The following is a 27547-nucleotide window of genomic DNA, read 5'->3' on the forward strand; positions in this document are numbered from 1 at the left end:
TTTTATTGATAACCTATGATACAAATGGAATTTCAATACAATATAAAAACAATATATAATGAAAAAAGGCTTACTTATAATAATAAAAAGGTTATATAATTTTTATCATATGGCTTCTGTAATTAAATTTCTACGTTTTTGTGGATTTGAGACATCATTACGCATGATCAAAAAATTTATGTCAGTTTCTCAAGAATTTCTATATTCCCGAATTCTGATTACAAAATAGAATAAATAGTTTAGACATTGCATAATTGTCACGTTGAAAATATTTAATCAATTGAATTAGAATAGAATTCAAATAATTAATTAATAGATGATAAAATATGCAGAAAATACTGCAACGATTAGAGTTATGTAAAAATCTAATTTATAAAGATGAGTTAAAAATCTTGAACTATTGAACTGCAATTGCAACATTGATATTTAAATTAGATTGTTTTGAACAAAGTTGCTCGAAATTTTTAGATTAAATAATAATAATAACTTTAAATAATAATAATTGTTTTTTAAAATAAGTAAAATATTGGAAAAATTATTTTTATCATTATTATTTTAATAACGTAAAGTTTCTTAATTAGCAATGAATAAACTTTTCGATTATAATTGGGTGGAGTTTAGTAAAGAAATAAACTGGTTTTATTCTTTATTTTTTTTTAAATATCAATGAAAAAAACACTTTTACTCATTTTAACAACGTATAACGTATTAATTATTAATTCTACAATTATCGTATAAAATTTAATTCGAAACGCCTAGTTGACTTTTTTCGCACTATGATGAATGACACAGATTTTTTACGGAAACTTTTCCTTGGCCCGGTGAATCTATTTCTTCTAATGTATCGCAGAGAGCTTTCCCTTTCGTCTCAGGAAGTAATAACACCAGAAACCCGGAAGCCAGAGCAAAAGCTCCACATATCGTTGTTGGAATGAACCAGGCCAACGCACCCTAAGGAATAAATTCACAGGAAAATTATTAAAATAATTTTCTAACTGATTATAATTGTATCTTACCAATAAATCTACGATATAAGGTGCTGCAATGGATCCAACATGTGCCATTGTGGAACTGCTCCCAATTGCTGAATTTCTGTTTAATGTTGGGAACAATTCACTTGTATGCAGAATAACTACAGAAAATACTCCACTAATACACAAACGACCAACAAGTCCAACAATCATCAACGCTATACTACTTTCTGTAAAAAAAATCATTCCAATGACAATATATAATTATAAATAAATTATCTAACATTTATTAATTACCCTGTGGTATGGCTAAAATAGATAGTAAACACAAACTTGCTGTCATAAATAATATAAAATTAATAATACGTCGCCCAAAACATCTAGAATAAAACATAATATTTAATATAGTCAATAGATTATACTTCTACTTAAATAAGAATTTAAAAGTGTAAATTCTCACCTTAGCATCGGTAAAGGACAAAATAGCTCGGAATTTCTAGGGCACCTGTTAACGCCACATATACATAACGATCTGCGGCAAAATTGTCTACATTTAAAGCTGAAAAAAATGAATCTATGTTAAAATTTTAAAAATATCAAATTTATTAAAAATAATAATAATAAAACACCAATTTTTGACTAATTAACTGTCTTCAAATGATGTATATTTATTAATTCATCCTTACCCATTGCATAATAGCTCAATGATGTCCCCATCCAAGCAAAATGGCAAATAAATAATCTTCGCCTCATTTCCTTATGACTGAACAAAGCTGTCATTTCATTGACACTCTTTTTGAGTTTTTCTAAAAGAACACTTTTGGCCGTTTTCTCCGCATATGCCACATTTTGATTACTTTGGCACGTGTGGTCCACTTGAAGTGACCTACCATCTTCCACTTTGGTATATTTGTCTTTGGCACTGCCGTTGTCCAAAACGGTATCTGGTACAAACTTTGCTCCAAAAACAATTTTAGATGCTTCTGCACTTCGTCCTTTGTTAATGAGCCACCGCGGAGATTCAGGAAGATACCTGTATAAAGAATATTTTATATTTACTGACAAAAAAATTAAATCTGTTGCAATAAATCTACTAACCAGCAATGCAGTAATAAAATAACTGTTGGTAAAGATATAGCTAACTGAAGATCTCTCCATTGAGGTACATGATAAGCAGTGGCGGCCAAGATGAGCATTCCTATTGGATATGATAAATTGAATACTATACTCATCCAGGATCGGTGTCTAGGACCAGCCACTTCAGTCACTAAAAATAATTTTATGATATCAAACAATGATTATCAAATATTCTGATTATCATTGTCAACTCGACCTACATAAGGTATATGCCGTATGGTAGACACCAGAACCTGCTGCTCCTATAAGCAATCTCAATAAGAGAAATACAACATAGCCACGAGCTGCTGCAGCCAGAGGTGCAGAAATAATGTAAACAACGCTACTCGATAAAAAACTGATCTTCCGACCATATCTAAAAATAATAAAATATATATTCTTCTATCTCTACTTTCATCTATCAATTTAGAAAATGATAATATATTAACAACATAATAAGAAGCATTCTGATTTAATTTCATTTGAAAAAGAAAACTTACTTATCGGAAATTATTCCAAATATAAACGCTCCAATAAATTTTCCAATTGATAACGCTACTTGAACGGTTGAACGCAAAGCTAGATTTTCACAAACTAAATCCCACTAAAAATATATAAATTAATTAACGAACCTTTTTATTAATTTGATATTATATTTTATCGAAAGATCTTACCTCTGGAACCATGCTGACGCCACTTTCTTGCAAATATTTCATACCGTATTCACATCTAGTAGTAGGATCATCGACATGTGCTTCCAAATATCTTTGTATTTCATCTGGGTCCATATTTTCAAATATTGAATAGTTTCTCTGGTACATGGTGCAGCTCAAAAGGTTGTCTAAACCTCTTAGTAAGAAATAGAATTCTTAGCATACGCTTCATGAAGATAAACGTCTTTATTATTAAGATGGATGACTGATACTAATTGTTAATTTTATGGTCATTATTATAAATCTATTACCCTGGCACGCTAACATTTCGAATTTGTTCATCAGTCCAGCCAAGGTTTGAGAGTTCTGGTACCTCGCACCAGTGGGCATCTGGCATAGACCCTAAAAATACGTAAGAGGACACATGGGTTCCGTTGAAGATTCCCGTTGATGCCGTCAATAAGAAAATAATCCTGAAAAAATATATATTTAACTCTTGGATAAATTAGATTAAAAGGTATCCAAAAGATAAAAATTTGAAAAACTTATCAATCAAATATACTTACCACAACCATAAACCACCTTCACCAAGAATTTGTAACTGGTTCAAAGTAGCTTCATCTTCTACATTTTTTTCACAGCAATTTTCCGTTGCAGTCATTTTCAAATAATATTTAACAAAGTTTTCTCATATAAAATTTGTTTTTAAAGCAAATTAGCCATATTCGTATATCGGTCAACAAAATGTTTATTTCTCACTAAATACATGATAAATGTTCACTTGTAATTAAATTTTAATAATAGTTCCATAATTATTATACGACCAGGTTAAATAAACAAATATGTAGATTCTAAATACTTAGATTAGAAATTCGTTGATAACTGAAGGCAAAATATAATCGCAACGATCCTATTGACAACAAAAATTGTTACTTCAAACATAATTAACAGCAATTTAAAGCAGACGATGTAGTATTAGTATTATGGTAATTAAATATATTATTTATTTATATATATATGTAGTATATTTATTTAGATGAATATCTTAATTTTATTTCGGCCTAATGATATGATAATTTTATGGCATAGTAAAGTTCAATATTAGAAACTGTCCAAACGAAGTAGCTGTAGCTTAAAAATAGCTAAAAGGTCCAGAAAAGTCAATGTATTATTAAACACTAATACTTTCCACAGGATTATAATCTAGTTCTAGATTGTTCAATGATGTTACCTTAAAGATTTACGTGAGGCTGTAATCTCAATTGGTTTGACCTTAATAATTTATTTTTATCAATTAACTTCTTATTAGTTTTAATTATAATTATTGAAATATTTTATTTGTTTATGTAAAAAATTAAAAGCCTAATAATATAAGATTTGATTAGAATATAATTCATTATAAATTCTTAAAACAATATTGTCATCAATCTTATATTTACATTCAATATAAAAACATATTTTGAGAATTATGTAAGTTTTTAAACAAATCGATATTTTTTTTTAAATACATATAACATATTCAAATCGCAAAATTTTTTAATTATTCAAAAAATGCTAAATTTTTATAAACATTTTTTACAAATTATTGTCAAGTGTGTAAAATAATATTGTTTATAATAGTTTTACATTAATGTTTTTTTTCTATAGTGAGTCTAATAAACTGTTAAATACTATCTTGATTTTTATATAGAAATATGAATAATTCCAATGCAGTTCAAAGTTATATTTATTTAAAAAAGTGTTTATGTATAAGATGTATTATATATTTGAATCAATAAATAAAATTTAAATATTTTAACTTCTCAATGACAATTATTAATTTTGACTGTTACCATGACAAGAAAAATGAGATATTCGCGTTGTTGAATATTTTGCATGAGTATTGTTATGAGTGAAAAAAAATGATTGTTGTAAAACACTTGTCCAAACATGAACTGTTTTTCACATTCCACTGACAAATTCCCATAACACTCACAATTTTAAAACAAATTGAGTCAAAACAATTCTTCGTTTATAGCATATCCGTGTTTGAAATCTGTGCGTGTTGAATTTGATATTTGATTTGATATCAACGATTACGATAAACTAATCAATATATTTGATATCGAGATCTAATATAGAATGAGCTGTGTCAATATATTTTTTGAACATTGAACTATGGTCATATATGACCACCGGTAAATTTCTATATTGTATTTGGTCGAGGTGCGGATTCGTACTGATAAGACTGTCTGCCATCCGCGCACTTTATACTCGGACGTTTATTTGCTAATTTTCATTAAGAACGTGAGAACTGGGTGTTTAGATAAATCCAGATATGTAATTGATAATTGTTTTATTCATTAGCAGTTTTATTTATACTGCTGTAAAGGACATTTCTTGAGCAGCAACCAAAATAGTGTTCCATGAGTTGCCCTTATAAGGGTGCGTCCGTTAATTACGTAAAGCTTTAGGGTGGAGGGCGATTTTGACAAAAAATCACGTGGGCGAAGAAGGGGTCTAGTTAGATATTACGTGTATTTATTTTACCTATTTTTTAAAAAAAATATCAAAAAATTAACGTAAATTTGAAAGAGGGGGGAGGGTTATTTTAAATATCACGACGTATCACCAAGGGCGAGGGGGGGTTCAAAAATCCCTAAAAAATCGATCACGTGATTGATGGACGCCCCCTAACTTAGCATTATCAAAAGGCAACCTTAAGATTGTCCTATCTCTGTGTGATGAGATTATCATTAGGAATTTATAATATTGACGGTGCACAACATTTTAATTCTAGTTTTACTTCACAGGGTAAATCAAATTATGGATGAGAAAAAAGATAAATAAAAGATTGAAGATTGTGATAAAGCATAACTTAATTTTTTTTTTAAATAATTTTATTCAGTTCTTTAACGCTAGAATGACGGAACGAGACAATTTGATTCATATGCATTTTTTATGTAATATACATAACAATTTCAAGTCATTTTTATTATAAATTTTTTTTCATTTACTTTAGTACATTGAAAAGTATACAAAAATTAATTTCTATTCCTTCATAATCCCTTATCAAAGTTGACTCTCAATCAGGCAAAATAGTTATACAACCAACCTCCGTCATTCTAGTGTTAAAGATTTTTATTTATAATGATAATATATAGATTTAATTCTAATCTAAGTTAATTAACTTCTTCCATATAATTGGAAATATGTGAAATGGCAATGGAAAACCTCTAACACCATTCTTCCTTGAATCGACTTGGAGTTTAACCCAGCTCACCTGCCCTAAGGCAGTAATACCCATTATTATTATATATTTTGAAATTTGTATAGTGATATTATTATTACCCATGTCCCTAAAGGCTATGTCAATTGAAATAAAATGTTAGATCTATAATTTTAAGTGAAAATTGATATTACTACTACTGTTCGATGCCGAAATAGAACCTGGAAGCAGTGGTTGCAAGACCAAAGCTCTTACTACGGAGCCACGACAATGATGAAACAAATTATTTTTCTCATATTCTATGCATTTTTCTGTGTAATAATAATATGATATTCTATAATTTCGACTAAAGATAATCTTGTCTAGTTTAATTGTTTACAATGTAATATCAGTCTATCAATGCTTCCGCAAACATGATATTGGAAAATCTTAATTCTTGCATGCAGATCAATAATAATAGATCTATAGATATTATTTCGTTCGGTAAATATTTTTTATAATTTAACCATAAAATAAAAGATTATTGCATATTGCATAACAAATCATTATCACAATCTATTGCATATTGCATGCCATTTAAAATTATCCGTTCTCTTATATAAGTTATCAAGCATCTTTGATTATTATTTTAATTGTCCCAATGAATGATAAATATAGACGTTTTATTCTTATTAGGGATGATTGAAAGAATTTATGAGTCAAGATCAAGAGTAAATTATCATACGATTTACCTAGTTTGTAAAATAATTAATTATATTTAATATAAAGGTAATAAAATCACTTAAAGTGTAAGAAATTAGAAGGTGACACATCTAAAACAGATTTTGAGATACAAAATTTATAATGCTGATTGTGGACTATTTACATGAATAATTTTAGTAAATCGAATATAAGATGGTTTTAATATGAGAATTCAAGTTAGTCCAGTGATTGCTCTATAATTGAGTCTATCTCATTTTACTTATATAGAACAGAATTTGTAAAGCAATTAATTATATGTAATTAATAAGATAATAAATCGATTATGATTGCATTTGTATTAAACCATCATAACCTCTTCACATTATATTTTAAAATGACTTAATTACACATAATACACTTCAAGCTAGTTTTTTGTTGGATTGAATAAAATAACATGACGTAATACCATATTTACCACAAAAAACTAATTAAATCTATTTTTTCAGTACTTTACAGATTTTTTTCCCAAGAAGTTCATGTTTTCGCCATATAATCCGAATTACTACTTTTATATTTTCTTGATATTTTAAGTCATTCTGAGTAGTTTGACTAAATTAAAAAAAAGTATGTTGCATGTGTGTGATGTGTTTTGTAGGCATTTTCTCAAAAATGGTTGCCCCTATTTCAAAAATTTAAATGCCATTAGATGAAACTCAAAAGATTAAATTTACTCATTACAGAAAATGAATTAACTTAATTGAATTAATTACAGTAAAATACCACACTAAAACGAAATTACAAGCCTAACATTAGTATTAGCATGTGATGCAATGATAACTTGTTATGAAAAATTGTTATGATATTGAGATAGTTTGCTTAAGTCTTCCTCAATACATCTTGAGATTCTTCTGACGGTAAAAAATCCTTTATATATCCTTTGCGCAAATTCATCGGAACTAGCAAAAGAAAAAAATGCTCGGAATAAAATAGTTTAACAAAGTATTATTATAAATCCAAAAATTATATTCATATTGCATTCACTGTTAATAATAAAAATTGCTAGCAACATTACTACCCCTTGCTTTCATTTATTTCCTTTCCAAGAGGGTCAATACGTCAGCAAGGTTGTAATAACACCCCTCGCGACAGCAAATACATTAATAATGACTTTGTATTGTCATATAAAAAATAGAGTTTTCACGGAAAATGATTACTCACGACAGTATATAATGGAAAATAAGCGTGGAAAGTCATAAAAATTTTCACCTGCATAATAAAGTGATATAACACATTTATAAAGCAATAATAAATTCAACAATAGCTATAAAATGCAATCCGTGAATTATGTACCTTATTTATGTAATTTTTATAATTGCTGTTATTATTGAGAAATTAGGAACTGAGGTAGTTAACTTATGCCATTTATTATATTATTATAAAATATTTTTTATAATATTATTATTAATAAATACTTAATAAAATTCAAGTTCTAAGTACAAAAGTGTACAAATTAAATACTAAATATATTTTTTATAATTTGGTGGTAGCAAACTGATGTGTACGATAAAATGTTTAAGAATTAGTTATGTTGTATAGAAGTGAAAAAATGGATTTTAACAAAAAAATATTATAATTTTATGGCATTGTAGTGCAGTGAAGAATTTGTTACGATTATTTTTAATTAAATACCTTATCATATAATTTTTAGATATCAATAAAAGATGATAAACCGAAGTTTCGCATTATTGCTCCACAATATATTTGCAATGTTAGCAGCTCCAAAAAGCTTGAAAGCCAAAAGGACGATGCCATAACCAATATTAGGTAAGTATTTTCAATTTTCAATTATAATGTAGATAATAATACCATAATTATAATTAAAATTATAATGTTATAATGTTTGTATGAAAAATGACAGCGTATATAACTTAATGTCTTAGCTGTATAGAATTTTTTTATCCTATTGCTTCCAAATCAAATTTTGTACATTCGTCAGTTTAAATAATAAACTGTATTTAAAATAAAAATAAATGCTGTAAAAAATTTAAAAAAAATCATGCCGCCATCAAACCTAAGTAGCACCGATTCAACATATTTTTTTAATTTTATAGTAATCACTATTAAAATCAAAGAAAGTAAATTTATTAAATAACAAAATACAGACTTGTGAATCTGAAAAAATATTAAATTTTAATTAAAGAAATGAGTTGCGTTCTTAAAAAATGAGTTTCAAATATGATATCTTTAAAAAAAAAGTTGGGTATATTTCTAGTAGATCATGAGTAAATAGTTTGTGTAGTTTTTACAGCATGGTGTTGCAGCACATTTAAAAAACTTGATTAATTCCTTTATTTTAAATCGACTCTTAAGAAAACATACTTTAATCAATAAAAAAAATCAACATTAATCTCTGCAAATTATGTTACATAACTAATATTCGTTCCAATCAATACAAATATCATGTATTCATATATCATGACTAAACTTCAGTCGTTTAAAAAAAGTTCAATGTCAGTATTTAACATAATTTATGATCGCAGATTATTCGAATAATTTATAAAAAAGTACAGTATGATTTATTTTTCATTAAAATAGAATTCAGCCGTTAAGCAGAGAAAAAATTTGTTACTCTTGGCAAGTTCTTCCTCGAATTTTAACATCACAAAAAAGCCAATGGTTAAATATGAACGCATGGCGGAGTGCTAGGCTCGTTGAAAAATCTATAATGGAACAAAAAGATAACATCGTCGACAGTAACATCGTCAGAATCAATAACACACAGGTATTATTTGTAAAAAAACTTGACAGGTTAATATTATGACTACAAAAGGTGATGGAAATAAAATATTTATGAAAATAACCCCCTGCATGAGTTTCTGTATACTAAGATCCACATCATTTTGATATTACAAAAACTACTCTTACAAGCAATTAATTTATTCTACTTTCGTATTTTAATATCATGAAAAACAAAATTCTATATATTATTATATAGAATCTATATATTATTATTAACCCATAATCATTTACATTTTACAAAATTTTCTCTAAGCTAGTACCAGGTGTTAGTTACGATTTTAGAGTATCTTCGTATTTTGAAAGTTGTAGTGCTAAAGAAAGAAGTTATGAACAAAATTTTACCATCATACCTGCACAGGAATCTACTTCTAATTCCAAAACAGGTAATACATAATATTATCTCTTAATACCCCAATGTAAATTAATAAAAAATTAATCCTTCGTACTTTCCTTTTTCTACTTTTTATTATTATCGTTTCAGGTGCAAAATTAACAAAACCTGACGTATCTTTAACATTAGCAGGAGCAGAATTTATTTATTCTGATCAAGAATTCATATTCGAAGCTCAAGTATCTTTCTGTCAAGACATAAAAGACTACAAAGTAAAATTGTAGTGTTAATAATAATAATTTTAAATTTTGAATTCAAATCATATTTATTTTTTCTAGTTTCGGTGGCAATTAACAAGTCAACATGGCAATCACACTCCTAATGGCTTACAAGGAAAATTACTTAAACTTGCAGCCTATTATTTAGAACCAGAAATTCTGTACAAGGTGTATTGCGGTGTCACAGGATTAGGAAATAATGAAATTTTAGCAGATGTGAGTTTGAATTTCAATGGAATAATAAAGAAATAATCACAAATAAAGAAATTTTCCTTTTTGTAATCCTAGGATGAGTTGAGCGTCGAAGTTCGTGGTAGAAAATTGCAAGTTAAATTAAATTTTTTGGAAATAGTTGCCAGTGTTAATCAAGAAATAACAATTATAGCAACTTTGTTTTATGCCAAGAAAGAAAATGTAGAGGTAAAAAACATTCATTTAATCATGTGATATTCCACTCGCATACAATTCCACAGATTCGAAATATATTTTAATATTATCTTACTTAAAATCAAATTAATTGAACTAAATTTAAATAAGGTATATAATAATAAATAAATAATATAATTCTTCATGAAAATATATTATTTAATATGCAGTTTACTTGGACATGTCAGGAATCAAATAAAAAGACAAATTGTCAAGATTTTCAAAGCAAAAATTCGAATACCTTAACAGCATCGTTTGCAACTCAAGGAAGGTAAAACAAAATCCAAACCAAGATTTCATTTTATAAAATTTCTATTATTTATCCCTAAATTCCTCATTAGATATAAAGTTATTGCAAGAGCAAAACAAGAAAATTTGTTTGCAGAAGAAACATGTGAAATAATTGTAGTGGATGGTGTAGTTCCCCAAATAACTATGAGTTCCATTAAAAACCAGCATTTTGAAATACCAGCTGGAAGTCCAGTACATATAGAAGCAAATACTGCAGGACTAAAAGCTGGTTGCGAACTTAAGTGGAAGACTGTAAAAGCAGAAAATTTGGCATATTTTGATGAATCCTTGGTGGTATGAAAATATTAAACTTTATTTATTGTTTGTCATTATCGATTCTCATTATTTCCTCAGGCCGGTGGTATTGGCCAAATTAGTGTGGATACCTTAGATGACTCTTTTGCATTAGAATTATCTGAGTTCGGTAACGAAACGGTGGATCTCGATATACCATTAGCAATTCCCGAAAAATCTAAAACTTGGCCAGGAATCATAGGTGACTCCCAATATCGTTTAAGACTTGATGTCAAATGTCAATGTGTTGATATTTGCGATAATATGTCATCGGATGACACGGTTTCACATGCGGAGATTTTATTGAAAACTAATTCACCACCTGTGGTAACTGATGTAATGGTAAGTAGAAACAGTACACGTTTGATTTTATGAGTTGTAAATATAACAATTTACAATATAAACAAATTGTATACAGATCCTTAATTTTAATAACAACTTTATTTTTTAAAGATTCATCCAGCAATCGGTGTTGCTTTTTCTACCAAATTTACTATATCCATTGCACAAGCCAAAGATAAGACAGATGACTATCCTCTGCAATATACATTTTATTTGCGAATCAAATATAAAACATTTTTAATAGGATCTTTCATTGAAAATACATTTGTGGAGACAACTTTGCCATATTCAGGTAAAAATAATTATTACGTTAAACAATTATAGATATATAATGAATGAAAGAAAGTAAAATCAAGTCACAAAATTATTATTTTTATTATTTATCAGACTCTCCTATTAATGTTTTTTGCAAAGTGTGCGATTCCTTGGGGGCTTGTGCAGTCACCAGTCCTAAGTCCTTAATTGTAAGTCTTCCTGACCAATTTGTGGAAGAAGACCTTAACAATTTGATTTTGAAAATGGAATCAATGATAAAAAGGCAAGATTATGATGATGCAATATTGCATATATACGGATCACTTGAAATATTCAAGGTAACGAATTATAATAAAACTATTATAAATTGTAATTAAAGTCATAATTAAATATATTTAATTATGGCTCATTAATTGAATAAATGTATTTAATTATGGCTAGTAAGAGATTTTTCCGATTTAGAGTCTTATGCAATAATGGGTCAGGCCATTTCTTTCTGGCAAAATTTTTCGTCATTGTTTTCGCCAACAATTCTAAACAAATTTTGATAATTTACGCAACTTAAAGCAAAATGCCTCTTACACCCAGTTTCATAGTACTATCAAGTACAAAGAAATAGCAAAGTTGAAACTTTTAAATTACTCCAAGATTTTGAGAAGTTAAAAAATCTAATATAATAATATGATGAATTGCTAATTATACCAATTATTTTATAAAAACGTGCCATATAACTTTTATATATTATTATTATTATATGTATAAACTAATTAATTTTTAGGCAATGGATAATCCTAATTATTACATGAAATTAGTAAATAGCGTACTGGAATCGTTAAGGTTTCAAATAAAGATTTATAAAGAAGATCAATCTTATGAAGAAATAATTATAAAGCTTTTTATAAATAAAGCAAAATTTATAATGGAACTTATGAATAAACGACCAGAAGATATAGTTCAAGTAAGTTACAAAACATATATAATTGAATACAGCTAATTATTATTATTATTTAAATTTCAGGGACTGCTTGAACTGTATAATAATTATATATTGGCTAAAAAACGTAAAAAGCGTTCAGCAATCGTCTCAAACAAAAATATTAAGGCGTTTGTAACAGAAGAAGATATTGATACTGGATTAGATTTAATTGAGGAAGTAATCTATAAGTCTAAAAATGCAACTGCAATTGCAATAGAAAAAAAGAAATTGCCCAGGACAATTGAAAGATTCATGACCAGACTTTGCTCTCAGGATGTTAAATATAATTTCGGTAAGTCTATATAAAACTTTTTTTAATTTAATACAGTATTTTCACTAGCATTCATAAAAAAGTAAACGCAGTTCTTTTAATTCAGAAAAATTAAAGAAAACAAATAAAAATAAAATTTAAAATAAACACTCACAGAAAATTGATAAAAACGTTCACTGAAAATTGTTATTGCAAAATTCTTGAGTTATAGATATGTATACATATATACATATACACATAGTGTAACTAAATTAAATTGAGCTATTTTTGTAATCGAACTACGTAAAAAATACAATAATTTATTTATAATAAAAAAATATAAAAGTGACACAAAAATTAAACTGAAGAAAATTTTAACCAAACTAAATAAAATGGCATGTATGTCAGAGAAGTAAGTGTCAGCGTTTATTTTAATCCATACATTAAAAATAAATTTAGGTATCAGCAATGTCTAGGATCGATAGAAAATATAATAGTAAATATAATTTAAAAATTTTATGATCGGATAATAATAATATTATTATTATTTTCAGACAAAAAGATTGCTTCATTTTCTGTCGAAACAATCAACTTAAATAAAAATACAATACATTTGTGTCTATCCCATTTTATAACGATACAGCAAAATTTTTGCATAAAAAAGCAACAGCATTCATAAAATTCGGAAAAGAATTTTCCAACTTAAACGAAGTTTGCATTGGAAAAGTTGCTTATCCCAATAACTATTTTATGGAGGATAATAAAAACAAGCCACAAACAAAAGGATTTATTTATGGTGTTAAAATAATGAATACAAATCAAAAACTTATAGACTTAAATGGCATGAGCATTAAAATCACTATCAAGATTCCATCCGAAAGTATAAATGTACCACAAAATTCAAAATTAGCGGTAAAAAATGAAATAATATTTATAAATATTATTATAATAAGCTTATTATAGTAAGCTATATTTTTAGTGTTGTATGATAAATATGAATGTTTGTTCAGAAGAAAATTGTGCAATTGAAGAGAATATCCGAGAACGAGGTTTTGTACGATGCAACTGTCGGTCTATTGGATATTACAGGTAAAATGTGAAAAATATTAGATCACAATAAGAAATAAAATCATACAATTCGGTAGGTAAGTCATCATATGGATATCTTATGAGATAATTGTTTATAAGATCTTATATCAATTTCTTGCCAAGCAACAAATTTATCTTTAGATACATGTTCATGATCAAATCGTCTCCAAGGCGCAGAAAAACTCGATTTTATTGTTCATATTGATTTTAGAAGTAAAATTAATATTCCCTGTTTTCTTTTTAGCACAATTTTGAAAGAAAAGACGGCAACAACCACAAAACCAGTTCCATCACAACTGTCACAGTTAAAACTGATATCACTACTGCATCGCAAATAATCACTACTAGTTCCAAAATAATTACTACAACTACAACTCCCATGAGCACGTCTACGATAAAAACAACTACAATACAAAACTTGCTGATGATTTGGAACCAACTACTCAGAATGTTACTGAAATCGATATTGGAGATTCAGTTAAAAAAGCTTCATGGGGTCGGTTTAAATTATTAGAACAATGATAATTAATTATAAATTAATTAAACGGCCAATACGTATTCCGAAGAAGGTTTTGGATTAGTTTTTAATTTTGACAATACTTTGACAGTATAAAATTAAACCATAATTCTTTATCAAGAAAAAAAATACTAACCTTAACTGACAATGTGCAGAATTTGGTTTTGTTTTTTTTTAATTCTTCTAGTGTTAATAATCATAGCTCTCTTCTTCATTTTTTGGCACTTATTAAAATCCAATTAAAGTTTGAAAATCTGATTTAACCCTTAATATTTAACACTGTATTTTCACTTATTTTTTATTTTCGGTTTGTGACGCTTTTGAGCAGTCAGTTTCAATTTTTAAAACTAACTTGAAGTTGGTGCGATCTGTTATACAGGGTTGTAGATTGTGAACTTGTGTTTTCATAATTTTTATATTTTTAAGTTGTCCTCATGGTTGGTATACACCATTTTTAATTTTTATGCATTTAATTTATATATATTTTGTTTGTGCTATATTTTTTTAAAAAATGTAATATTTTAGCTGATTGCTGACACAAGTTAGTATCCAAACATATAAATAAATAATTGTCATATTTTTTTAATTCCACGTATTAGCCGTTATACTATTACAAATATGTATATAATTTATGCCTCGCTCATCGATATTTATACTACTGATTCATATTATTCATACTTTTTATATATTCTTTAGGAAACACGTCTACGATTGTAATTGTAAGTTTACTATCAATATGCAGTGTGGTAGTTATTTTCTTCATATATCAAAAACGAAAACATCAACAAACAGCACATCAAGTTAATTATGAAGAAGATGTGAAAAATGTGGATGTGGAAGATAATCTTCATATTGTATGTTATTAATAAAAAAAATCTCTATAATATTACCAGTGAGGATTTATGCTTTATATTAAAGATCTGTTATAATTTTAGATTGATCCAAATCGTGGTAGTTTGGCTACATTAACATATAGAGCTGTACACGATGAACATTTACTTAGCGGTTCTATGAACATAATAAGTGAGTATAATGAGGAAACAATTATTGTTTTATATAATTTTTTACAACATAGACTGCCCTTAACAAATTTTGTTAACCATTTAGCCTACAAATCATAAATTTGTTTTCAGATCAATATCAAGAAGGTTTAATGAGAAATATGATTCACACGAATAGATTATTAAATGTAAACAGTTTACCACTTTATATTTTACGAATAAATTACCTTTAAATACTCATTGGATTATAATATTTAAAATTTTATTTTAATGATAACATACCCGATGCCTTCATAAATAAACAATTAATATAGTGTAACTGTAAATAAAGATGACTAAGAAATATTTCAAATAAACTGATCAATATTGAAAAGAGTAAAAGTTAGGATTTAGGCTCTGCTAAGATAGACTATAGATTATCATTTATTTGTCAATAAAACATTTGGTAAAAATAAATAATGTATTAGGTTTTAATTAATATCAAATAATTATTCTAATTATTTTAATCTAATTTCAACAGTTTCGCAGTTCATATTCACACTATATTTAACCAAGTCATTCAATATTTCTAGCTGTCATTTATTTGAGTAAAATTAAAAGTAGTATTTTATGGATCTCACTTTTCTCAAGCCCACTATTGTAACAAAATTGTAATATCCGACTAATCATTTCATAAAATTTGAAAAATAGATATTCTTACTTATCAAATTCTGTTTACAATAAGAATCAATTTAAATAAATTGTTGAATCTAATACAGTAATACTGTTTTCAGAAATAGATCATTTTAACAGTTCTAATGAAAAGGTTTCATGGTACAAAAACATGTTAGTTACTCAGATTTTATAAAATGATCTTGTAAAAACTGATTCAAAATATATTTCTGACTTAAATTATTTACAAAATATTACCTTGCATTATCTACTTCACTGTGATAGAAATAATAGATATGTCTTCATGTGGTTTATCAGTTTTAGGATTTGTTCTTGCATTGCTAATGTTTTGTACAACTTCCATTCCTTTGGTAACTCGGCCAAACACTGTATGTTTGTTATCCAACCAAGGGGTAGGTATTAAAGTTATGAAAAATTGACTTCCATTTGTACAAGGACCAGCATTTGCCATGCTAAGTGTGTATGGTCTGTCATGTTTGAGCCGAGGGTGAACTCATCCTCAAATTCTCTGCCCCAAATACTCTCTCCACCTGTTCCATTACCCGTAGGATCCCCAGTCTGTATCATAAAGCCTTTAATAACTCTATGAAATATGTGTCCATTATAATAACCATTTCTACTGTGAACACCAAAATTTTCAACACTTTTGGGACATTCCTTAGGAAACAATTGTAAAAATATGTCTCCTACAGTGGTATGAATAATTGCACTTTCATAGATTCGTTGGACTCCCAAAGATTCTGTGGCTGAAATAACATCTTCTTTAGATGGTTTTTCATTAAATACATCACGCTCATTTTGATGAACCCCAGAAGCTTCAGAATCAATTGGTTCACGTTTAGAAAACATATAAAAACGATTTTTTCTATACCCAGTACAAAATATAGTAGAATCATTCCTTGATGAAGATAATGTTGGATTATCAGAACCAAGTGCTTCAATTGTAGGTGCAGCTGCACTTATTTGGGATCGACCTTGGTACAAAGCAACTTGTAATGGACGTAGATTTTCTGATTTACCAAGTAGTCTCACACATCTATTTGTATGAAGATTTACTATTTTAATACCTAGAATACTACAGTAGACTAAGAAATATCCACTGTCATCAAATACAATATTTCCATATTTAAGTGCATCATTTCTTTCTAAATCTCTTTCAAGTGCCATTCTTCTTCCAAATTCCATTGGAGGAAGCTGTTGGATTTTTTGCTGCAACTCACCAAATCCTTGCAATGTTTCATCAAATATCCTTGTAAGTTTACCAGTTAAAAAATTAAACACTCTAATTTTTCTATCTATGGAAATGGCAGCAAACTTGATACCATTGTTTGATATAGCAATGCTAGTAGGACATGTTTTATTTTTAGCAAATTCAAACAAATCAGTATCTAATTTTGATTCAAACTGGACACATCTTGGAAATTTATATTCTTGTTTAGGACCACTCCAATATTCTAGTATACCAGTTTTCTCAACCGAGATAACTACATCAAATGTTGGATTATACTTTACTAATAAAACTGTACTCATGTGTAGTTTCTCAAATGAATGAATTGGGGTGTTACTTCCATGCCCATCATATATATAAACTTTATTAGATGCGGAATCTGTCACAGCTAATGCAGATATAGCATCACCAGCAGAATGAATCCATTCTACACATCCCGGTTCATACTCCAAACGAATCATATTAATCATATCAAAATTGATAACATCAAATATTTTAACTGATTTATCGACAGAGCTTGTGCAAACATATGTACCACTGCAATTAGCTGAAAGACCATTAATAGATGACAAATGACTTCGAAAATGTTTTACAAATTCAATGCCTTCTTCCATTTTCTTCCAAAATTTAACATGTCCATCCTGGCTAGCAGTTACAACAAAATCAGTCTTTGTAACTACAATGTGTGTAATAACATCCCTGTGCATGTAACTTCTTTCATAGGAACTGCAGTTCGGTAAATTTTCTAAATATAACAATTCATGTTGCAATACTTTTCTTTTTTTCGGCTTAGATGCTTCAGAGGGGGCTGGTCCAATCCATTCACTATCATCATCACTATCTAGATTATGTTGTTTAACTTCTATTTCAGACATAATTAAAGTGTATAAGATAAAACACGGGATTAAATATTATCTTCAAGACTTCAAGTTATTTTTACAATTGTCATTTACATAACCTAAAACTAACAAATTTGACTTAAACAGCATAGAAGTAATATCTGCTGTAAAGCCCGTATATGACATACTTCAAACCATAGATCAGATGGGAAAACCGCTAAAATCAAAATATCCGAAAGTCGATTGCGCATGAAATAAATATGTGCGTTCTGCTTTAGAATCATAAAGCTGCTATTTATTAAGATATTCAACTTTATTTTAGCAGTTTAAGCCTTTGTAACAAGATTTTTTTACAGAATTTATGTCAAATTAATTAATACAAGTTATATTGTTTTCAATCTCAGAATATTTTCAAACGGAAAAATAAACGCAGAGAACTTTATGGATCAAATTATGTAACTTGAAATATTAAATAAATTATTCTTTAAAAAAATATTGTCAATTATAAAAATAATTGCTTTCATATATCTTATTCAAATGTACTAATGTACATATACATAATCTTATATATTGCTAAACAAGTTGTCTATCCGCTTTATGTTCATTATATAAGGCTACCATAATAAGGCAACAACCTCCTGAGCACATTTAATTACTTTTTCACTAGTGTAACCAATTCCTGATGATATTTTGGAGCACTTTTCTTTAAGATGTTGATTTGATTTCAGCAATACTGCAGGCTGTTGACCAGAAGCAGCCAATGTTCCTAAAGTAAGTAATAATCTAAACATTGCTTCTGGATCAATAACCCAAATCATTGCATTGGATGCAGAAGCGCATAATTCCATAGTCAATTTCTCCTCAGCACAAGCCCTTGCAGTAACCGCTGCATTGAGCAAGAAAGTTGCTACTGCCATTTGTAATGCAACTCCCCCAGCAGATAAGCTACCAGTACATAAAACTGATGCATCTAGTGCTCCAGAACTTTTGAGTAGAGCTCTACCTTCTGTATGAGATAGACAATTGCTGACTATTCGTAAAGCCATAACTCGATTGGCTGGTATGGCATGATTTAAATCTAAACATGCAACAAGATCTGGCCATACTAGAGAATCAGCTGGTAGAAGTGCATTGCATACTGAACCTGACCGAATTGCTAATCTAGTTATATCTAATGCTGGAAATCTGGCTTCCATTGGCCATAGTAATAAACGACGTAAAGCTTCTATAGATGTTTGATCAGGACTTTGAATTGTCTCAGTCATTCGAACCTAGAATGGTAAAAATACCTTTAATTAACAAATATTTATATAAATTGATACTTTCACAGTAAATCTATTATAATAACTTACAGCATTTACTAATGTTTCATCGCTTTCTCTTATAGAAGCATTTATTATAGTCCTGTTAAATTCTCTCAATTTTTCTAGAATTACATCTCTATTAGCATGATCAAATGTTACATAGCTGTCAAAAGGTATATAAGCATTAGTGGTTGCAGGATGGACACTTGTACTACTTGATGTACGAGTAGCTGCATTCGTAGTATAAGCTGAACTTCCTGTAAAAGGATCAGCAGCGCCTGTATTTTGTGGAAAATTTGATGCTGAAGCTGAACCAGGTACATAACGAGAGCCTCCAGTAAAAGGATCTGAATACCCAGTGCTCCTAGGTACTTCATTTGGATCCCGACTATTTGTAATTATGAAATTAGCTACTTGTTCCAGATAAGCTTGAGGTAGATTATTTTTATGAATAAAAGTTTGTGCAACTATCCAAGGATCTTCTCCTCTATTGTATGGTAATTTCAATGCAGGTGCTCCATCCTCCACATCCACCGAAAATACATAATCATATTCTTTTCCTTCATGAATCTTTTTTGCTCCTGTGGGTTCAGGATTATCACCAACAGCTCCCATAACATCACCTACTTTTGTCCATTGTCCTTTGTCCCATTGATAGCAGCAAACACCACTTGTTTCCCTTATCAACCGTGTTTGTCCCTCACTTTTACCAGGTATCATTAATGCTTCTGGTCCAGGAAGATCAGTGACCTTACTCCTCCCAAGTGTTGACTAGCAGCTTCTTGTCTGGATTGTACTTGTGCATTGAATACATTTTGCGCATCTTCAGAGGCTTGTCGTTGAGGATCTCTTGAAAATATTCTAACTGCACCATCACTAGAACCTGTTACTAAATCCCCATTACTCAGAAAAGCAACTGCCCATGCTGATTGAGCAGGTAGGTTTATTTCATCTGTATAATTTGTTTCATCACTGGATGAGTCAATTTTCCAAAGTCTAATTTGACCACCTTCTCCTGCAGTAGCAAAAACTCCAAAATTGAGATGTACTGATATGCTGTAAATATAATGATTGTGGCCATCATATATTTTTTTGCATTGTCCAGTTGCATCCCAATATCGTATTGTTGCATCATTGGCACAACTTAGTAGAGTACGTTCTGGCAATGGAGCCAAACCTCGTACACAGTCTGTATGGCCTTCAAGAGTTGCCATTCGTTCACCTTTACTTGACCAAACAATTATTGACTTATCCGCTGAACCAGTAACTAACAACCCTTCACCACCTAGGAGGGCAGCAATAGCCCAAACTGCTGCAGAGTGTCCTTTTAGTTCAATATAAGAATAAGTCCCATCATCATGTAATGTCCAAAAGCGACCAGTACTATCCCAACTTCCGCTTAGTAATGTATTTGTTGATGGACCGGCTGCTAAACAACAAACAGCACCTGTGTGACCTTTTAAAACTAGCGCTTCTGTTGTATCTTCATTGTAAATACGAATTGTATTGTCATTACCACCACTCACAATTTGTTGATAACTATTCGTATTTTTTCCAAGAAAGGCCACTGCAGAAACATAACTAGAATGGTGAGATAATGAATGAGTATTAACATAGTTAGGGATTTGTTCATCAGGCTCCCAAACTTTTACACTTTTATCACGAGATCCAGAAACAATAACATTCTTTTCATTAATAGCTATTGAACGAACATCAGCCGAATGTCCAAGCAATTCAGTACTAAGCTTAAAGTCTCTTCCATCCATTATATTAACAAATTATTTTAGGTTATAAAATAAATACTAAAATATTAAAACACTATAAGTAGTAGTAAGTAGTTTTATATAAATTCTATCGAAGTCCTAATTAACAGTGGTATTAAATTTCTTATTAAATCACTGAAGTGACTGGCCACTTTTGTTAAAACTGACTCTAAAGTGTCATTTTGTTGAAACATAGAACTAAACGTAACTGTCAAATAATATTGCAAGATGGCACCTACAATTTTATTAAACTTTACACATAAGTAGTTTAATAATTTACCGATAAACAATTTTAAATATTTTATAAACTAATTACAGAAAATCATTACCCCCAGGCAATATATAACATATATTCTTAGGTTTTCATATGGCAACATCCATGTTGCTACTTTAAACCGGCCGGTACGAATGCTTGGCTTAATATTTATAAATATTATATTAAAACATTTTGTTTGATAGTATTTTCGAACTGAAACATGTATGAATGAGAATTTAAAATTAATATAAAAAATCATTTTATTTAATCAATAAACAATACATAATACAATAACATACAATAATGCCAATACACAAAATGTTCATAGATGTGAATAATATAAAAAATGCAATAAATGAACATAAATAATAAAACAAATTAAATAATTATGACAAATAATAAATACAGAAATAATAAATTATATCTCGTTGTACAAATTATTTAGAAATAATAATAAATCGTATAATCACTTAAGCCTTGGTGTAACGAGCGCGAAATCTTCCTTGAGGATCATATTTGTTCAGGAGATCATTCCAATCTTTGCTTCTATGAGTTTGCAAATGTTTAATGACTTTCTCAGAAACTTGCTTTTGTTTCTCATTGCATTTGGCACAGTTATTTTCCAGAGCATCCGGAAGCATGGCTGTTTGAAAATAAAATCCGTTAAATCAGTTATGATTTAAAATTTAAAGTTCACACTTAATAGAAACATCAGTGATAATATATTAAAAAATGGTAATAACCATTGTTTATGATCATGTAAAGTTAACAAAAGCGATAATAATACTTTCTTTACTATTATTCGATGTTTTCAGTATAATTTTATTAATAATCAATCAGAATGTAGAATGTTTTTATCATACTATGGGCAGGTTTTCAATGGCTCCAGTAAATAAAAATATCTTTATTTTTGAGCACTTTTACAATTGAAGTAGACATTTTTTCCAATCTCCTAACATTTTTTTGTTCTAGTTAAGTTTGAATATTGGAAAATCAGTTCAAATAATTAATATTTATATATATATATATATATATATATATATATATATATATATATATATATATATATATATATATTATTTTTATATGTATGTTGCAAGTGGAAGTGAATGGCGCGGCCGAAGGTAAGCACAACATGAATTGACAAAGAGATTGTGAAGTAGTGAAAGCAGTTACAACATAGCCATACAATTTTTATCATAACATATTAAATAATATGTTTCATAACATCTCTACTCTCTCCGACTTTTAAGGTATAAGTGTTCATATACCTATGTGGAAATGGACGGATATAACACATATAAACTCATTTAAATGAGTTCCGAACAAGAAGACTAAAGAAAAACTATTTTTTTTGTAAGAAATAGTTTTCTGGTTATTTTGCACAAAGCGCAATATACCTTTTAGATGGATGGATATAACTAGCATACACACTACAGCATCAATAATATAGGTAACATATTTTTGGAAACATTGAAGCCTAGACAATATTAGAATACCATGTGTTCATTGAAGTTACTTGGAATTCTTTGTTCAGAGCGCAATACAATATATTAACAAATCAAGCTCATCATTTTAATTATGAAAGTATGAAAATTATTCAAATTATTTATTAGTTTACCTTTTAGTTCCCTTCCTTCGGCGGTGCAAGCACCCTTATCCTGCAAGCACTTGATGTAACTGGTCAATATACGTTCATTTCCCAAAATTTTATCGACATCAATATTATCATATTTAGATGTATATCGGTTCTGAGGCAAAGAAGCAACTACTGCTACTAAAGCCACTACTAAACAAATGCACAAATAACTCTTCATAATTAAAACAAATTGTTAACAAGTTCCGAAAATCTTTATTCAAACGATCCCCAGTTTTCGAAATCGAGAACTACCAGACCAGACAATAAGTTCCTGTATTTATATATGTCAGCACTCCCGCGACTCAGCAATATCACATGTGTATGTAAATGCAAGCTCAGCACATACAAATACGAGCTCAAGACCTACTTTGAAATATTTTAAACGTTTTCTCAATATATTTATTTGAAAATCGACTTGACCGATTATAAGAAATAAACAATAAACGCAACATATTGTAGGTATACTGAAAATTGGTTTAGCAACAAAATTTGTTTACAAACATTGCATACAAAAATGCCCAATCAGGCATTTTCTTTAGAGCACCCAAGAATTAGTAAAAAAAAAAGATCTATAAGCATTTTTAAGCTTCATGTAATATATATTAAGACTATATTATATATTGTATGTATGGATACAATTTTTCGTCCACGTTTTTGGGCGAACGGATCAACCAATTTGAATGGTTCAAAAAACTTTTGATTCCTTTGATTGATAAGGAGATGTGCTGATTAGTTTTGGCAAAGGCAGGTCCAGCGGTTTCGGAGATACAGAGCTAAATATGCAAAAAATAGTAGTTTCTGCGAGAACTAGCGTCTGATTTGAATGATTCAAAAAACTTTCTGCTTGTTTTAACAAAATAATTGCTTTTGAGAAAAAAAATTGTTTCATTTTTTTAAAAAATTTTTTTGTATATCGAAAATAATTCAGATTTTAATTGTAATTCTGACTTAAGTTCTAATATACTTTCTAGATAAATATTTTCAACTTTGCAATTCAATTTATATAATTTCTAAAAATATTAGATTAAAACATTTAATATTCCCAGAACATTTCATTACGGTACGGGAAGTTCTAGCAATTTGCCTTAGGGCATGATGCCATATACACCATGCACTTTATATTTGTTTATGACTCAAATTAAGTTTTTTTTCTGTTTTTATAGCATTACTGTTTCTGTTCCTGAATTTTCATTTTCAAAAAAAAACGTTTTTTATAAAATAAACGTGTACAAAAGACTACTGCTACTGAGTCAAGAAATTCTAATGATGTAACAAAATTATTTAATTGATAAAAAAAAAATCTGCAAAACTAAAACAATCCAAATTTTATATTTTCCGTTATATTTTTCGTAATTTTATTAATAATTTTATTGAGAAATAATTGCAACGGTCGTGAAATACATTTTGTTTCATCATATATAAACAAAACTAACTGGCATAGTTAAACGAAAAATATAAACAATATAAATCCGAAGCAATTGTACAACATAAAAGTCATTTTAGAATACAATTCCAAAAATCAATAATAAAAAATTTTCAAACGTACGGTTAAAAAAACTTTTCATAAGAATCCTGAATTATAAGATATCAGTAGCAATTGCTTTGATAAATTTCTTTAATGAAGATTATTCTGAGTTTAGATTTTGTGTATTCTTGCATTATTTCAAATGAAATAAATATTCTTAGATTTTTATTATTGGTTGTTTTTCATAAATCGCACGGGGAACAATATTGGACAAATATTACCCTGCAGCATATGTTGATTTGAAATTATTATTAATTAAATTTATGTATATATATACCGACTTTGTTTTTTTAATCTACTAACAATAATATATTTTTTTCTATAACAAATAAAATTTCAATTTGTATCTAAAGATGATCTAAAGGCTGGTGAAGTGCATACTATTTTCCTGTGTAGTTTAAAAATATTCCATTGAAAGTTGTTCAACATTCTGAGATATTTTAAATGGCTAATTAATTACAATTTTAAATTGCTTCTTTATTATATTAGTTACTTTTCGTTTTGTAAGCAAGGTTAATTAGACCTTACAGGCAAACAAATCATTACAACAAGAATGTTTACTATAAATAATGAAAATGTATTGGATATGGTGTAATTAATATATATTTTTTATAATGGTGTCTTTATTATCATCATTTTAAACCAAAATATTTTCTTATTTCAAAATGTAGATGATCATAAAATGCTGTTTATATAAATTGCCTCAAAGTAGAGTAGATTTTCTTAAAGGGACATAGTTCGTCTAAATATATTCTCTAGATATATATATATATATATATATATATATATATATATATATATATATATTTGTAGTTAGCCTGAACATGTTTGTCCAAACAAATTGTAGATTGTGTAAACATATTGTAGTTTGAAAATGTTTTCGTTTTTTATTATAAGCTGTGTAATTAAAATAAAGTTAATTTTAAAGAATTGAGTTCGCTAAAATCAATCGCATTCTGATTGGAGGATCTACATAATTTATTTTATTTTAAACTATCATTTATATATGAAAAATTGAAAACATATGCTTTCGGAATAAAATTATGTTTATTAAAATTATATATAAATAATGTAATAAGCATTAAAAAGAGATTTATAAAACTAAATATCATACAAAACTTGATTAAGACTCATAAGTCTAATTTATAATGAACAACAGTGCTTAATTTATGTAGCCCAGTAGAGAATGATCGGAAGGGAACTTCTTGCTCGTTTTGAATAACAACAGCCTTAGTCTCACTCCATTCTTTTGGAACATCACAATCTGCTTTAGTGTGAATCAAAACATCAAAAGAGCAAATGCAATCCAACAGTGGTAAATATGAAACAGTTGCTGAAATTTGTAGCATAACATCGCGAATTTCTTTCTGAATAACTTTTAAATCTTTTGTTGCAACTCTATTCATATCATCTACATTTTCTTTATCAGCATTTTCACTCTCAACAACAAAGTCCCACTTTTCTAAAGTCTCATCTGCAGCAACATTTTTGATTATCATTGTAATTTTATTTACTTTATCTTGTGCTAACCAATCTGCAGAACAAAAAATATAAGTAGCAATAAATAGGAATTTTAGGTAAAATGAAGTAGCAATTTGAAAAATCCAAACGCTGATCTGTTACCAATAATAACTTTTGTACCTAAACTCAAACTTAATTTCTGTTATGAATCTATCAGTTAAATTTGAAATCTGAACTCAATGTTGAGTCTTATTCTGGTACAAAACATATCTGAAATGCTAAATGTTGACACTATGATCTTAATACTTCATACAAAAACCATTTTTCACCTTAATCCAAGTAATGTATAAATTGATATAAAGATTTCATTGAATGCAAAGATGCACATATCATGTTGCCACCGGATGATAAAGTATACAGTATTATTTCCTGGGCTATTTAGAAAGAATTTTCCTTTTGAACCACGTTATTTATACAGACATAAACTTTTAATTTCTAGGCAAAATATAAATAAGAATAGTAGTCATATTAAACATTAAAGTTCATGTAGAAAATCCGATGCAAAACATTCCTAACTGCTCAAATAATGTTTAACAGCACTGCTGAACAGTGTCATTTTATTGGTTACACAAAGTATTTGCTCATGGAATAGTGTTGAAAGCAGGCCAATGCAAAATGATCAATGTTCAAGAAGATAATTGATGAGAATCTTCAATTTGGGCAATCCAGACTTTACCTCATAGTTTTATGAAGTTATAGATTCTTATGAAGTTATAGATTCTTATGAGTAATTAAATAGGAGAAATAAATATAACGTAATAAGGCAAATGAATGCATTCAGAAATATCACATCAAATCTAGCATAACAATCATGTCAGATAAATACCTCTGGTTTGACCCATAACAGCCTTAATAAATTCTTGTATTTTTTCATCTTGAGACATTAGAATTGACAAGCCATACTGTTGTACAGGCTTAAAGGACTCAGGTGGATAAATACCTCGTATAAATAAAATATTGTTGATTCCAAATTCTGAAATGAAAATCCAGTTTTCGAAGCAAAACAGCAAAAAAAAATCGTTATAACACTACTATATGCATTTACCTAAATACTCTACAATAATTTTAGCTGAGCCTTTCAATGTGATACTATTCTTGGTTTGCTCTTTTGTTTCACAGGCAGCCATAATAAAAATTAATTTACAAAAGTTAAAACTAAGTAAAATCTAAAATCGTCCTCTCCAGTTTTAATGACAAACCGCCATTTTTGACAAAATGTATGAAATATATAAGCTGTCATAACGGAATGAAGTCAGGAATAAATCACTATTTGACATATATCGATTTAGTGCACTGATACTATCGATTTTGTGCCTAGGAGT

General features: G+C 28.5%; 5 protein-coding genes and 1 pseudogene across 5 annotated transcripts in view; all 6 read right to left on the bottom strand.

Annotated features, from left to right (window-relative positions):
• Nucleotides 1-774: 774 nt before the first annotated feature.
• On the bottom strand, nt 775-1314 carry LOC113370416 (solute carrier family 22 member 8-like). The gene is made up of 3 exons (XM_026611080.1): nt 1269-1314; nt 1017-1201; nt 775-951 (listed from the first exon to the last, which is right to left on the bottom strand). The coding sequence occupies exons 1-3, from the start codon at nt 1312-1314 to the stop codon at nt 775-777; spliced, it is 408 nt and encodes a 135-aa protein (XP_026466865.1).
• Nucleotides 1192-3401, bottom strand: LOC113370417 (solute carrier family 22 member 1-like). The gene is made up of 10 exons (XM_026611082.1): nt 3323-3401; nt 3052-3235; nt 2762-2936; nt 2588-2691; nt 2309-2463; nt 2070-2238; nt 1658-2004; nt 1432-1530; nt 1269-1351; nt 1192-1201 (listed from the first exon to the last, which is right to left on the bottom strand). Exons 1-8 carry the CDS (start codon nt 3399-3401, stop codon nt 1433-1435), a joined length of 1311 nt encoding a protein of 436 aa, XP_026466867.1. The 3' UTR covers nt 1192-1201; nt 1269-1351; nt 1432.
• Nucleotides 3098-18444, bottom strand: LOC113370155 (peptidylprolyl isomerase domain and WD repeat-containing protein 1). The gene is given in 3 exon segments (XM_026610824.1): nt 3098-3213; nt 16388-16639; nt 16642-18444. Coding segments are annotated over 2 exon segments (1854 nt in total). The 5' UTR covers nt 18254-18444; the 3' UTR covers nt 3098-3213; nt 16388-16397.
• A 267-nt stretch (nt 18445-18711) lies between these two features.
• LOC113370680 lies at nt 18712-21430 on the bottom strand (annotated as a pseudogene).
• Nucleotides 21431-22010: 580 nt separating this feature from the next.
• On the bottom strand, nt 22011-23357 carry LOC113370683 (ejaculatory bulb-specific protein 3-like). Its single transcript, XM_026611376.1, has 2 exons — nt 23162-23357; nt 22011-22183 (listed from the first exon to the last, which is right to left on the bottom strand). Exons 1-2 carry the CDS (start codon nt 23355-23357, stop codon nt 22011-22013), a joined length of 369 nt encoding a protein of 122 aa, XP_026467161.1.
• Nucleotides 23358-25738: 2381 nt separating this feature from the next.
• The window catches only part of LOC113370682 (mitotic spindle assembly checkpoint protein MAD2A-like), a 10448-nt gene continuing 8639 nt past the window's right edge, over nt 25739-27547 (bottom strand). The window contains exons 2-4 of the mRNA XM_026611375.1: nt 27271-27391; nt 27052-27198; nt 25739-26238 (exon numbers count right to left, since the gene is read on the bottom strand). Coding sequence (XP_026467160.1) covers nt 25835-26238; nt 27052-27198; nt 27271-27352 — 633 coding nt within the window. The 5' untranslated portion in view covers nt 27353-27391 and the 3' untranslated portion in view covers nt 25739-25834. The remainder of the gene's footprint in view (nt 26239-27051; nt 27199-27270; nt 27392-27547) is intronic.

The sequence above is a fragment of the Ctenocephalides felis genome, unplaced genomic scaffold, assembly GCF_003426905.1.
Source record: "Ctenocephalides felis isolate EL2017-DRISC unplaced genomic scaffold, ASM342690v1 CF-g0.4_SCAFFOLD_01492, whole genome shotgun sequence".
Taxonomy (NCBI): Eukaryota; Metazoa; Arthropoda; class Insecta; order Siphonaptera; family Pulicidae; genus Ctenocephalides; species Ctenocephalides felis.